Raw genomic sequence first — 14,600 nt, 5'->3', positions numbered from 1 at the left:
GTGCTGTTCCAAAAAATGTTGTTGCTATTCATTGTGCTTCTGAGAGAGTTGCTGACATTTTTACTCTTTTTTTTCATATTATTTCAGAAATGCTGGAACCCAGCTTTGTGTAATTTACTTTCCATTCCAATGTCTGTTTTTCCACCAGTGAAAGACACAAGGTAAGTAGGAAGGCATATTCAAAAGATTATAACTGTTAAATTAATTGCCTTTAGAAAAATACCGTATTATCTGCATGGTCAAAGTAATATATGGATACACAAAAAAAAGGAAGTATTTTTATATGCAGATGTACTTTTTTTAACACTACATGAAAAACTTTATTTTTACTATGAATATTTCTTAAAGTGGTAGTTTTAATGATTTCTTTAAAATAAACTGGTAGCATTAGCTTTCATATCTGATGCGCACCCAGGCCTTATATATGTAAATTTCATTTTAACAAAAGGTCAGTTTAGTGTTGTGACGTTTCTCCATAACGTGTGTTTTAAGCTTCAACTTCGGATCAACTGACTCTGAAATTTTTGGGGTACCTATTCCAATAATGGCAGTGGTGAGTAAAAATGTTTTCATACTTAAATCTGTGTATTTGTACCTATATTCTTTATATCTAGCTTTGATTTAATTTTTTGCTGAATTTTTGCTGGTTGAAATAATTGCTTGTTGAATTTTTCTCGGAACAACTCGGTTTATAACCTTATGGGGAAAGGAGGAGAACGGAATGGGAAGGGATTTCTGGAGGTTGAGATTCATTAAGTTTAGATGACCAAAAGATTAAGCACTGAGTATAGGACTTAACTGAGCTGGGTTATGCTCTGGTAATTTGTATATGGCTGGCTTAAAATCAGTTGTTCTGTATGACGTTGTGCAATGGGGTCCCTTCTGGTTTGACTTCAGTAAGACCCTACACAAATGTAAGAGTATTTGTTAATAGATCCACTTGAGTACCTTTTATTTCTTTTTTTTTTCCACTAAAAATAAATGGCAAATAAAATGTTCTCACCTCAGTAAATTTTCAGATAAATTGAGTCTACAATTTTTCAAAAATAGCAGGAAAAATTCATGTTAGCTGGGCAACATTTTTTCCGTTTAGCTTAATTCAAGCAAATTTTTCTACAAGTCATCACTTTACAAAAATAGTGGGGTTTTCTTACCCAAATCCTAACTCCTGAGGCAAGAATGTGTTATTTGCCATTTATTTTTAGTCGTTGTTGAAAAATTGAGCATGGAACAATTTGGTACAGGAGGTATAGCAGGGAAAAAGGAAGGTGAGACCTCAAAACTTCAACTTTCTGTATGGGGGAAGAGGAATTCAAGCCAAGCTGCTCTGTTCTGCTCCCCGGGATTGCAAATGCCCCATTTATCCTTATCAAATAACAAACTAAAATATTTCATTTGTTTCCATAACATATTTTTCCGTGTCTCAAGCAATACTACAGGTGTTCATGTTGTGTCCAAATGTGGTGCAACTGGATTCTAGCAATAAATCTGACTGTTGGAATGGACTGCAAATACTCTAGGAAAATTGTATGAGTGTCCTCTCTTAATGCTCAGTTCTTTTGAGTGATAATATGTATTCAGTATGCTGAAGTGTTTGCAGTGATATTTTAAAATTCAGCAGCATAGGTTGGTAGTTTGTAGCTAACTTGTATTGTTTTTGTTGGTATGGCAGGTAGCTGATCAGCAGTCAGCTATGTTTGGGGAATGCTGCTTTCACCCTGGAGATGTTAAACTGACCATGGGAACAGGTGGTTTCTGGAATGTGAATACTGGAGAGCATCTCTGTGCGTCACGGAGGGGTAAGACAGTGAAATTTTCATTTTAAACTTTCACATTACTTGATGGCTGTTAATGATGAGGGTACAAAAAGGAATAAAACAGGGCTATGTTTTTCTTTCTGTTTTGAGCTGTAGAAAAAAAGCTTGAAAGCATTTTCAGAACAGAATACTGTGGAAATTTTTATTAAGAAATGCTTCTAGGGTTTAAAACATTGTCGTTCTGACCATTTTTGGGCTCTCAAGCTTGGTAGTTTGCCTTAAATGGCTGTTTGTCAAGGAAGCAACAGATAATACTGAAGTAAATTTGCCTGCGCAGTCTCTCTCTGTCGGTCTGTCTGTCATCTTTTTAAAAAGTTTCTAACTTCGGGAAGCCTACAATTCCAAATGGGAGGGGTGGTGCTGGGGAGGAGGACAGCAGCTTTTTTTTTTTTTTTTACAAGCTAAAGCCTGGAAGGACCTTGGCAAATACGTGAGATGTGTCAGAACTGAATAGCATAGACATTGAATTCCCTGTGAATGCAAATGCTTTTTAAGCTAATTAATGATGTCGCTGTGATGATACCTCTACTTAGGAAATCGTTGAATGTAGTCTGTAGAAATGTAATAGCAAAAACATGCTATAAGGTTCTTCCATTTTGTTTTCTTTTAAGAAAGTATTTGGCTATTGTGATATGATGGGAGTTGAAATCTTAAAGCAGGGCTGTGAAACTTTTATTATTTTATATATTTTTATGATTTTCCCTATGTTCTTTGGCTGTCATGTGATATGGTTAGTAGGACAAGTTAGGTACCTAGCTTTCTCAGTGCCCTGGGCATGAAATGTAACATGTTCAATGCCTAAAGTTCACATACGTATTTAAGACTGCAAGATGAATCCCTACACCATCCTTGTGCAAGCTGTTCTTTAGCTGCTGTTCTATTTTCTGGTCTACATTTAGTTGCTATATATGACAGTTGAAAAAAAAATATTTCCTTCAAGAACAGCACTTAGGACAATTCAACGATGGAAGCATGTCATACAGATTGAAAATCTGTCTCTCTAGCAGTCTGGTAGTTCATAGTAACTGGTCGTGCCAAATGTCATGTTGATCCATTCCCTAGAGGTAGATTACCTTATACTACTAGAGAGTCTGGTGTGAGCATCTTTAAGAAGGCCAGCTGATGGGCTTCTCTGTCCCTAATTAGCTGTTCTTCGTTAGGAGTTTTGGCTCAAGGAATTGTTTGGTCTTACTTCTTTGCAGCTTCACCCTTGCTAGAAAATAAAGACTGTGAGGGAGACCTGCACTAATGATCTAGAGATACACATATCGCTTCTTCCTTTCAAGAGACATATACAAATTTCCATCTTAAGAGGTGCTGCTGAGTGTTTTCCATTGTAAGCACCAGCGTGCCTCCAACACTAACCAAGTCTCGGTGATTGCACTGGTACTACCGTGACACTCTTTGGGACCACAGGCAAGCAAACTGGAAATGATTCTGCGAGGCGCGCTTGTATATCAGCAAAGTCACCTTGAGAAAGCAGAGAGAATCCCTAGATCCTTCTGATGCTTTTCTGGCCCTTTAATTATTGGGACTCGTTTATCTTTGTTGCATTTATTACTCATGATCTCTGAGTCCTGAACAGAGTCCCGTGAAGTCTGGGTGCTTTCTTCAATGCTTACCATGCTTGGGTTGGGTGAAGTTGTTATTGCAGCGGCTGCTGAATGCTTAGGTTCATATCAGGTGACCTGAAAAAACATTTGTCCACCTGCAGTCCTGGAGAACATTTACCGTTCAGCTAGATAACTTAAGTTTTAAGCTAGATAACTTCTTGCTTTAGCATTAAAGGCAGTACTCTGCAGGACTTTTGTGCTGTGTTCTTACTCAGATACCAAACGAGAAGGTCTTTCTGTTTACCCTGACAGTTTTAAGTAGTATGTCTCTCTCTTTTTTGTTAAGGTTTCAACATATCCGTGGGGGAGCAAAGGGGAGAACAAATTGTCAGGTTTATCCTCATTATTGGCTGTTTGCTTCTAATGTAATAGTACCTTCAAGCAGACAGCTCTTTGAAAGTGTGTTGTGCTGTGTTTTCAAATAAACTAACAGTGTTTGCCTTATGTATTTCTGTCTGCCTTCTGAGAGAAAAGGAAAAAAATAATTCAAAGTAATTGAATTTTTTTTTCAAGTCACTGCAAAGCTGAAGCTATTTGGTGGAAATCATGACTTCCTGCAGATCCCACCACATAGACCATAGAAGTGCTAATCCTCTGTAGTTATAGACAAAGTATGACACCAGGTATTTTTAATGACTTTGGGTGTTTCTTTTGTTGTTTATATTAGGCAAACATACAGCTAAAATGCTATAGTTAACTGGCAGTAGCCTTTGTTGGGGACAAGGATGGGCAAATTGTGGAACTTGTCTTTTTTGCTTTCTACATGAGGAAGCAATGCAGACTGAAAAAGGAATAAAAGAAGTCTATCACTTTAGAATAAGCTCTACCTTATAAGTTTGTGTTGCTTTGGTTTTTTGGTGTATTATGTGTGGTTCAGTGTTTGTGCTTCCCATCTGAAAGCCTGGTCTTCATGTTTTATGTTTTGCAGAAGTAAATTCTGACTTTTAGAAACCATTGAAGAAAATAACATGGATTTAAAACAAATAGGAAAACATTGATACATTTTTAAGTATATACAATCTCTTATATATAAAAAAAGTGCAGATAGCTCTTTAACTTTTTTTGTCATTTGATAGTGATTTTTTGTGTGTGTGTGTTAACATTTTGGTTTAACAAACAGTTCGAGTCTTGTAATCCCATCGCTAATTTTTAAACAATACATTTAACCTCTATCAGTGATATTTTTTTTAACTTGAAATCTTCAAAGGAATTGCATAAAAACTATTTACATTTTTTTAGTTGGGTTTATCGTGTGGAATGCTTGCACGTGTTTTTCTGGAAACATTCAATTTAACTAGGTGTTCTGTTTTGTTTCCTGGAAAATAATTAAGGTCTGTATCCACTGATTGGTTGGAAGATTGGGGAAGAAGTTGTTTACTTAACTGAAGGCTGTATGTCAGACATTGGCACTGCCATAAAATGGGCTCAGGATATAAGTAAGTAGTTCTTTAATTTTATAGAAAGTAAAATATACTACTACTTAAGAAACTGGTTTATGGGGTTATAATTATGTTACTGGGCTTACGTTTATTATCCATAATTGAAAAACTAGCCTGTATCTTTAGGACGGTGGAAAATGTATGGTCTCATTAGTAGCTTCTCTGCTGCGTTTGTTTACTGCAGGGAGTTTGGTTTGTGCAAATCATCTCATCTTCAGACTCTGCCTTGGAGATCCTCCTGCCTGTGTAGGCTTTTATTTTCCTGAAACGTTCTGCTGCTTGCTTGGTTTCCCTTGGGCATGATGAACTTCCTGATGCCTTCCTTTGTTTCTTCAAGCTGCTATCCAGACTTGAATAGAAATGGTATAAAGGAGACCTGTCTAAAAGTCCTATGTGTGCTGGTTTAGGGTGTTTGGACTTGAATTTTTAGTTGAGGGGAAGCACAGAAATTGGCTACCTGTTATGTCTAGGTAGCATGACTGTGAATGCAGTATTCCCCAAACTATAATGCTTTTGAAAGACCTCCAGCTGTGCATCTCAGAATTAGTAACAGGTGAAGGACTTCATTTTTAAAAATAAACAGTATTGTGTATGTTGCTTCACACAAAGTAATGTCTTTGGGGTGTGACTACGATGCAATGAAAAGATTTGCTTTCTAGTTTAATAAAAGACTAAGAAGAATGCTAGGTCTATAGTAGTTGATGTTCAAAACCACTTGTTTACAGGATTTTTACAGGATTGTTTACAGGATGTTTACAGGACAACTGTTCTGAGTGTTCTAATTATTTACTTGGTTTACTTAGAAAATTAGTACACCTTTACTAGGATGCAAAAAAGGAATTAGTGTCTCAGACTTTGGGTTAACTGGGAAAGGTTTTCCTGAAGCGTAGCTCTCCGCAAAATCCTACATTTTTTTAAAGCTGTCAACTTCTGGCGCGCATGTGCTCAGGTGTGTGCCCTTAAGGAATGACTCAGACTGGTCCTCAGGTCTTCATCATTCAACATTTGACTGAGCCTCTCTTGAGGAAATTACTCAATTCAACACACAGTTCAGTGCTGCAGATGAACGTATCGGTGGTACATATATAAGCTTGCTGCTTCAAATTCCATACTTAAAATGGATACTTATCCATATGGAACATATCCATAGTTAAAATAGGTATTATTGGTATATGCAGAGCAAGAGTATAAAGGAATTTTAGCTAGCCAGTAGTGAAATGGATGTGACATACAGTGATTACCACAGGCAAAAGGGAGATAAAAAAATAGGCACGCTGCTTTGAACTCTCCAAGTAGGACCTTTATTTTCTGGAAATACGATTGCAGGGAAGCAGATTTCAGGAACTGTTATCAGCTTTATGAATAAAGAGAAGGGTAAAACTTTTGCTCTACAGAAGGAATGGGGCCAAAACACAGGGCAAGTTAATGGCCTCAGGATGGTGTGGCTCAACATGGATGATGATGAGACATATAATAGTGGTAAAGGTTTGTAAATAGGGATTTCTGCAGCAAGCCAAACTTAGTTTAGTGGGATCAGATCACTTCTACGAACTCTGAAAAAGTAGTATGTGGAATTTCAAGGTGAAGTCAATCTTAATTTTTTCATTTTATGTTGTGGCACAGAGGTACCATATATAGTTCAATAATAGCAAATACAACAAAGAGGAAAAGACGTGATTTCAACTTGTTAGTCTGGGCACGGTAGAATCTAAAGCTTTCAAACAAATTTATGAAGGTTACAAAGGTAAACTGAAACTCCTGGTGAGTTACCAAGATGGGTTTTTCAAAGATAAATTGAGTTTAACCTAATTTATCTTTGATAGGGGAATTTACTTTTTAGACAAGAAAAACTTTAGTGCTCGTTTACAGGAGAAAACCATGTTATGTGGCCACATAAGGACATTATTAGTTAAAACTACAGAAGATAGGTGTTAGTATGTGTGGGTGAAGAACAAGCTAAGGAGGGATGTGTGTAAGTTGTGAAAGGAGACATCTGGCTAAACAGAGAATAAAAGTAGTGTCTATCAAGGAGGCAGTATTCGGACCTACCTTATTTATGAGTTGGTCACTTCTAAAAATATTAAGGGTGCAGATAAAATGATGGATATTAAGGATTTTGTCTAGTGCTTCAGTGCTTGGGCTGATAGTGACATCTTTTTTGGGAAAAACCCCATGGTTTATTTTTGCAAATCTAGGGTTTTAGCATACTTAGGGTGCCCTTGTTAGCATTCTCAATTCCCATTTATGTCTATTTGGAAAACTAGTGACCTCTTACAGATGTGAAGGTGAAAAGGCTATAGCGTAACAGCTATGAGAGGATCCTTTTGAGTTTAATCTTCATCTGAGTAGGGCTTGGTTTTTTAAATATGACTGATGGACGTGATCATTTCCCTTAGAACTTGTTGTTTGAGAATACTACAAAAGGAAATAGTCTTCACTCTGTTTTTTTCTATCTTAGTAATATATGAAGAAATTGAAGTAAATAATAAAAGCGTATGACTTGTGCGTCTTTACAGGTCTTTTCACCAATGTAGATGAAACAGCAAAAATGGCACAGAGTATTGTTGATTCCCAAGGCGTTTGTTTTGTTCCAGGTTTTCAGGTAAAATTACTATTCATTATAAAATTAAAAAGATGTGGGGTTTAATAACCCGGTTAAAAATTCAACTTTTACATGTTAAAATGTAGGAATTTACATTTTATCACAGTATTTATTCTGTACTACTCAGGTTCTCACTATCTGTCCCTCACCACAAGGTATGAAGATCATTGTCATATCAGTGTGTTTAAACACCACCCCCCCATGGCAAAAACCCCTACAAAACAGGGAAATTACTTCCATTTTGCAAGTGGAGACCTGGGGGTCAGATAAGCTAAATGACTTGCTAATAGTACCTCAGTGCCTGCAGAGACAGAAATCAATCACATAGCTTTTCTGCCTTACACAGAGCCTTCAGTGAGATAGTATTTCTAAGCAGCGTTCTAAGGTAATTAATTTTATTCTGCCTCTTTTAAAGATGTAGGTTGCAATTCACCAGAATATTTGAACGTACTTAAATATGAGCAAGATAGCAAGTTCCAGCTTAGGAAAAGCAAAGATACTAATATATAAACACTTCTGGGAAAGATCAAACTGAGTGTGGTACTTTTTTCTCTTGAAAGTTTTACTAATTCATTGGTTTGAATGTATACCAGCCCATCTCTCTGTGTGTTTCTAAAAGTTCTTATTTTCTGGATCTTCATTGGTCTACCATACTCAGTGTCATCATTCCTAAGACTAGTGTGTTTTTCTAAAGAAACTTAACATCTTTAACCTTACCTTTAAGTCCTGTATGTTAATGTAACAACGCAAAGTAAAAATTTATTTCTTCGACAGGTAGCCTAGTACCTTCTCTCAAACAGCCACCCTAATCATTAGAGTTGGTTTTAGGGATATAGAGCTTGATTACGCTAAGATGCTTCCATTTAGCATTTACTGTGAGTAATTGTGCTATGAATAAGCAAGCATTGAGTCATGCCAAATTCCAGTATTTGCAGACAGGAATCCTGAGGTAGGCAAACGTTAGTCTGAATCTTTTTTGAACCTTCAGTTTAATTAATATTCAAGTTCTAGAGATGTTGGTAGAACTTTTTTTTTATTTGATCTTTTTTGGTTTGCTTTGCGGGTTTTCCCCCCCTTGCTTTCTTGACACTGTCTCCAGAAGGAAGGAATCCCAGCTAGCTTCTTGGTAAACACCCATTCTGTCTCTTTTTCTTTTCTTTTACTTTAATGCAGAAGTTTCTTCTAGTTAGGAGCTTACGCAAAATGCTAGTTTTCCTTTTGGCTATGTATACCTGTCCATACATATTTTTTTTCTTAATATATTATAGCATTTTCTTAACTTACTTTATAAATATGTATGTATATATCTTATTAGCGTGAAATTCAAACTTCTGGTAAGTGTTATCATAACTGATATTTAGCATGAAACAACTGGAAAGGATTGTTTCAATTTAAAAAGTACTGTCTACAGTGAAAATAAGATTTAATATTGTCCCAAACCAGGTACAGCCCAGCAAACTAATACTTTGTGGTGTAAAGTTCATCAGAGGGGTGGAGAGAAGATCAGTCCTTTAGTTCTCATGAAGAAAAAAAAAAACAAAAAAAAAACAAACCCAAAAAACCCCAAACAAAAAACAACTTGGTGATCATTAGAATTTTAGTTGGATTCTTATCAGTGCCGCTGGTAACAAGCTGTAGTATAAACTAAGAAAAAGTGTTACCATCTTTTTCAGTGTTACTTTAAAAAGTCAGTTCATCTTTTAGCAGTTGAGGAGTGTGGTGGTTTTTTTTAAAAAAAAAATAGTGTATATGTGAAATCTTGCTAGGGAACAGCAGTATCAGTGTGCCCTGTCCTGGACACTATAAGTATTTTAAAGAGGTCGTACAGATTAGTGCTGTTTACCATATCAAATTTGGAAGAAGTCACTTTAAACCTTTTTCTGTTGAAAGAAACTATTTAAACTGTTCACTGAGTTAGCTAAAATAACACTATATACCTCTTACGTGTTGTTTTCAATTTTCTTCTTTCACTATGCTGCCTGTAATTTTCGTAAGTTATTTTTTTTTCTTACTATTTGACTTCTTTCTCAAAAGCCTTCAAATACAATTCACTGAACTCATGGTGAAATCCTTCCTGCAGGTTTCTGTGAATGACCCATATTTATGTGCCTCTTTCATGGGGCTGAAACCTTCTACTACCAGAAACCATCTTGTACGAGCTATATTGGAATCTGTAGCTTTCAGGTACTGTTTGCTTTATTATCTTGTTTATATTTTCTTATGCTTGCTTTTATTTTGATCAGCAGTGTTAAATGGATATGTGAACTTCTGCAGTTTGTAAAATATTAATCATAGTAATCCATTACTCATACACTGAAAAGGAATTTTAGCTGCTTCCTTTTTTTTTTCTTTAACGCTTTAGAAATAAATCCCTGTATATTTATTAGTTCATAGTTTATGTCGTTAAGTAACCATAGAGAGATTCTTAAATTATATTGTTTTCTGCTTGTTCTAAAAATATTTTCTGTTTAAAGTTTGTCCTTATTCTCCTGACAGTGTTTTGTCAGTTATAGCTCATTCCAGTTGTGTTTAAAATATTCCTGAAGCTGGAAGATTTATATTAGGTTTTTGGCTAAAGTTCGAAATTTTGGTGTTTAATAAAATGCAGTAATAGGCATCTTCAGCATCTTTAAAGATTTGAATGGACAACAGCTTGCAGATCTGTCAAGGGTAAAGATACCTTCTAGTGACTGATGATAGCACGTCAGAAGCTCGTTGCAGAACACATGGGTTCTGCCTTGCAAACCCAATAGCGTGCCTTGAACTGAACTTGAATATGGCTTGAGCCTGGCTCACCTGCACTGTGGCCGGTTAGGGAGCACGGGTATGATCCTTTCTAGCAAGGCACCACCTTTGCTTTGGGCATAATAACCTCCAGCAAAGCAGCCGAAAGGATGTCTGGAGGAAGGTTAACATTCTGCATTGCTGCGGCTGTTTCTAATGTGGTTTTTTTTTTTTCTGCACTGTAAGAGGAATGTGACATGCAGTAATTCCTGAACTGATGCACAGGTCTCTTGGAAACAGAGATGTTAAGAATCTCATCTCTTCAAAATACCTAACTAGAAAAGGGTAGAGATCCTTTGTGTTTAGATTTTCTCCCATGTCAAACCCACAGCCTTCAGATGTTCGCTTTAAAGAACAGTTAGATAAACACGTATTAACACTGGAGACCTACTTTCCTCACTTTAAACCACTTGTTACATCAACAATTGCATCTTGTTTGTAGAAACCTATCAGCAATTTCAGGTGGGAAAAATATGCCTTCTACAGTGACTTGCTGTGGAATGGGCTGTGAATTAGCCATACTTGTGCCTTTGTAATGGTGTATAACAATGATGGTGTCAGTCTTCGCCCCCCCCCCCCCCCTTTTTTTTTTTTAATCTATGCATTCTGGAAACTTGTTGGCTATTGCAGCAGTTCTGACACAACTGAGGCACTTTTTGCCTTGTATTTTATTTTCTGACTATGTAGATACTGGAAACACTTTATGGAATATATAATGCTTAATTCAACTAAATATTTTTTTAAAGAAACAAACAGCTTTATGATATCATTGTGAAGAAGGTACGCATTCCTCTTCAAACTATTCGGTAAGTTCTGTGTGACTTTAAAATTTCATCTATGGTAGTTTGATTTTAAACAGGTGTGAACTTGTATTATGTATTCTATCTTACTGTAAAAATTCTGCTGCTGAGAAATAGATGATTAACAAGTCAAACGTTGAATGTAACTTAAGTGGCAGTAGAGTCTTCCCCTACAAAGGCTGGTTCTTAATGGAGCTATTGACATTGGTGATCAGTAGGTGAGTAATGAATTGCTCTAATAATTTGAAGTTAAAAAAAATAACAAGGCAAATTCATGATTTCAAGTAGCACTAAAGTGCATGTAGCAATACATTCTGTTTCTGCAAGAAAATAACAAAGGTCCGTTTACCCTTTAATACCATTCTTTCATACTGAAATTTTCGGTGCTCAGTCTCCCACAGTCTGAATGCTTTTTGAGGACATCAGTTCATGAGATCTATTCATGAGGGAAAGAGGAAGAATATTTTTAGACATCAATTGTTAAGACATTGGGTTTGCTTCAATCTTTGAAGAAGCAAATCAGATGTAGCCAGGTAACAGTGATCCGTAGAATATGCTTTTCACAACGTCTTGGAAAAATTGACCTGAATTATGCATTGCTGGAAAACGACATGGCACAGGTCGGTGGGCACACCCCAGTCAGTTGTCTTGGAGCCTGCAGCCCTCACGCTGAGGGAGCTCTCCAAAATTTCTCCTTCTGGCAGCCAGGGGTCATCGTGATACCACGGTCAAGAACAGAGAGGCGAGCGTTCCTGTCCCCTTGCGGCTTTTTTCCTGATGCACATGCAAAGGGAGCATAGACTGGCAGGCGTACAGACAGACAGCTGAGAAATCAGACCTTTGAGTAGTGGAAGTACAAAGTGGGGGAGGTAAAAGTTCCTGTCTCCATCGTACTGGGACAGAGCAGGCAAAGATGAAGGAACAGCCAGGCTTGGGGTGTTAATGAGAACGAATTGATGAAAAGTACTGCAACTTTTTATTCCTTGGGAAGCTTTTTTAGGTAGAAAATTGCATCCAAAATTTGAGAATATTAAGAATGTGAACTGAAAAATGGGAGGTGTGGAAGTACTACATAGGGCACGCTGATCCCATTTACACTGTAATGTAAACTTTAAATTGTATGATCATGTTCTGTTTTATTCAGTAGCATAAATGTGCTGTTTCAGATACTGACTGTAGCCATTAACTACAATCAGCAGCATTTCAATTTGTGGATTAAGCATTTCAACTTGTGGATTAAGCATTAGAAGATAATGAGATAACACTGAACAGGTTTTTCAGTAGGGTTATAAACTGTTCTCCCATCCTTTTGTCCCCACATCATTAACACCTATCTATTACCTTTTTGATTTTTTTTGTTGTTTCTTTTGTCCCGTAAATGTGTTCATTCCCTTTTTAGCTGTTGTCCTGTATCGCTTGTTTCTTCCCAGTCTGACTCCTACAAGCTCTTGCAAAGTCATCCTTTTCATTAGTCCTCTACATTCCTATTACTTATCTTTGCTTGTCTCAACGCTATCAAGGAAAGCACAGAGAAGGAGCCCTCAGTTTTAGTCCTCACGTCCTATGTTGTAGCAGTCTGTGGCAGCCTTTATGAGGATGATGCTGGTGGTCCCTGGAGTCCTGGAATCTCACCTATCTACTTGTTCTGTGAAATAGCACATCCCCAGTCAAACGGCACGTCGGAACTTTTGAGCTAGAAGATGTACTGTACAGATTGAATCTTCAAAGTATCTAGCAGCAAGATTTAGCTAAATGTAAAGCTATTTGGAAGTTTTCTCTTTATAACTTGAATCAAATGGATGTCTTATTTTTATAGAAGAAGGAAAATGCATGTCACCAGCATTAAGAAAGTGACGGTGCCAGTTAAAGGTTTTTATGCCATAGTGTAGAGGTGGTAACCCAGCTTAACTGTATGTGCAAACAAGCAAAGCCCTGTAACATCACTAGTCAGGCAGTGTCTCCTGGTTGTAGTCTCAGAAACAGCCAAAACATTTATGTAAAAGTTTTCTGAGGTATCACATGTAACAGATTTCAGCTGGCATATTTGAAGATTTCTAAGCAACTGTTAAGTTCTATTGCCAAACACTTTCTATAGTAATAAACAGTAGATGTCTTTACTGCACCACATTTGATAGAACAGCTCCCTACCTGGCTGGTATTGGAGTCCAACAGCATAACGAACCAATCTATGGGAATGCAAAGATTACTTTTTGTTATAGCTATTTTTTATTTGCAAGAGTGATTACTTTGTACCACTAGTAATTGCTCTCAGATGATTAGAGAGTAGCATCAATAAGTTCTAGTTTCTTCATTAAAAGGGTCTTTGACATGATGCAATTGGGAAAATAGATGGAAGCCTCATTCTCTTCTCATAAAAAGAAGCAACTGTGAAGGCATTTTAGCTGACTACTACAAAGATTTGGTAGTAATGAAAAAAGTACCTTTCCAGATCTGAGAACACTTGAAAGGGTTTGTTTAATGTAATGATTTTGACTGTTGTCATGTTGTGGTGATAACTATGTAAAGGTTCTGTTATGAACCCTAACGTTTCAACCAGGATTATGGATAGTTTTAGAAGACAGAGCTTGCAAAGCTTTTGATAATGTGTCTTTCCTGTGTTCCTGTCTAGCATTCCTCCCTGGTTTATAGGTACTGTTGGTTTTTGGGGTTTTTTTTGCATTTGTGCATGAGTGATAGGAAGATTTATGCATAGGTGTGAAACCCCAGAAGTTATCTGAAATGTTGGCAATAAGCATTTGAACTAAACATGTTTGTTTTTTTTTTTTTACTTCTTCCCCTCTCCCTGTAGAGCTGATGGAGGTGTCAGTAATAATAGTTTTGTCATGCAGATGACTTCAGATTTAATTAATAAGAAAATAGAAAAACCTGCAAATGCAGACATGTCTAGTCTTGGTGCAGCTTTTCTAGCAGGTCTTGCTTCAGGTATGTATACATTTAAAAGGGTTTTGATTTTTCCTTCCTAATGCACGTTTGTAAATACAGAGGGGTAAGAAAATCAGACAAAAAAGGGCATAACTTCAAATAATTGTAAAAAATCCTCAAAGGATTACTTTAGCCATTTTTGTGGGAATCCAGGGTGAGTAGTGTTTGTGTTTCTCTGTGTAGTGCTTTGTACCCATGTGTTTGTATTTGATGGACCAAAGAAGCCAAATCATGGACCTAATGTGTATTTCTAACACCATGTCCCAGTTTACCGAGTATTTGTATGGTTGTTAAGTTTTACATAAATGAATAGTGACAATGAGTTTAATGTGAAAAATATCTGCATATACGTTTGTAAGGTTCATTTATATTTAGAAGGATATACTACTGGAGAAAAAGAGGGTGGACCCCATCATTGCTGCCTCCCTCTTTCTTGACCTGAACACTCTGCGTCCAGTCCCTTATTCCAGCTGGCAGGAGTGGTGCTTGGTGGGGATGGATCACCTGACAAGGAAGCTGCTGTGCTTACGTGCAGCCCTGTCATTCCTACTGAAGCTGTGTCCTGTCATCTGTGAACCGAGTCTTTAAGGTTTTCACAGAAA

The 14,600-nt window shown here is 36.9% G+C and overlaps 1 protein-coding gene across 2 annotated transcripts in view; it reads left to right on the top strand.

Annotated features, from left to right (window-relative positions):
• The window catches only part of GK5 (glycerol kinase 5), a 29,315-nt gene that overhangs the window by 8,135 nt on the left and 6,580 nt on the right, over positions 1 to 14,600 (top strand). For both annotated transcript variants that reach the window (XM_055816814.1, XM_055816813.1), the window contains exons 8-15: positions 88 to 161; positions 493 to 553; positions 1,673 to 1,799; positions 4,762 to 4,866; positions 7,386 to 7,471; positions 9,552 to 9,655; positions 11,002 to 11,061; positions 13,865 to 13,998. In XM_055816814.1, coding sequence (XP_055672789.1) covers positions 88 to 161; positions 493 to 553; positions 1,673 to 1,799; positions 4,762 to 4,866; positions 7,386 to 7,471; positions 9,552 to 9,655; positions 11,002 to 11,061; positions 13,865 to 13,998 — 751 coding nt within the window. The remainder of the gene's footprint in view (positions 1 to 87; positions 162 to 492; positions 554 to 1,672; positions 1,800 to 4,761; positions 4,867 to 7,385; positions 7,472 to 9,551; positions 9,656 to 11,001; positions 11,062 to 13,864; positions 13,999 to 14,600) is intronic.

The sequence above is a fragment of the Falco peregrinus genome, chromosome 12 (assembly GCF_023634155.1).
Source record: "Falco peregrinus isolate bFalPer1 chromosome 12, bFalPer1.pri, whole genome shotgun sequence".
Classification (NCBI taxonomy): domain Eukaryota; kingdom Metazoa; phylum Chordata; class Aves; order Falconiformes; family Falconidae; genus Falco; species Falco peregrinus.
The sequence above is the reverse complement of the archived record's forward strand: the minus strand, read 5'-3'. Positions and strand labels throughout refer to the sequence as shown.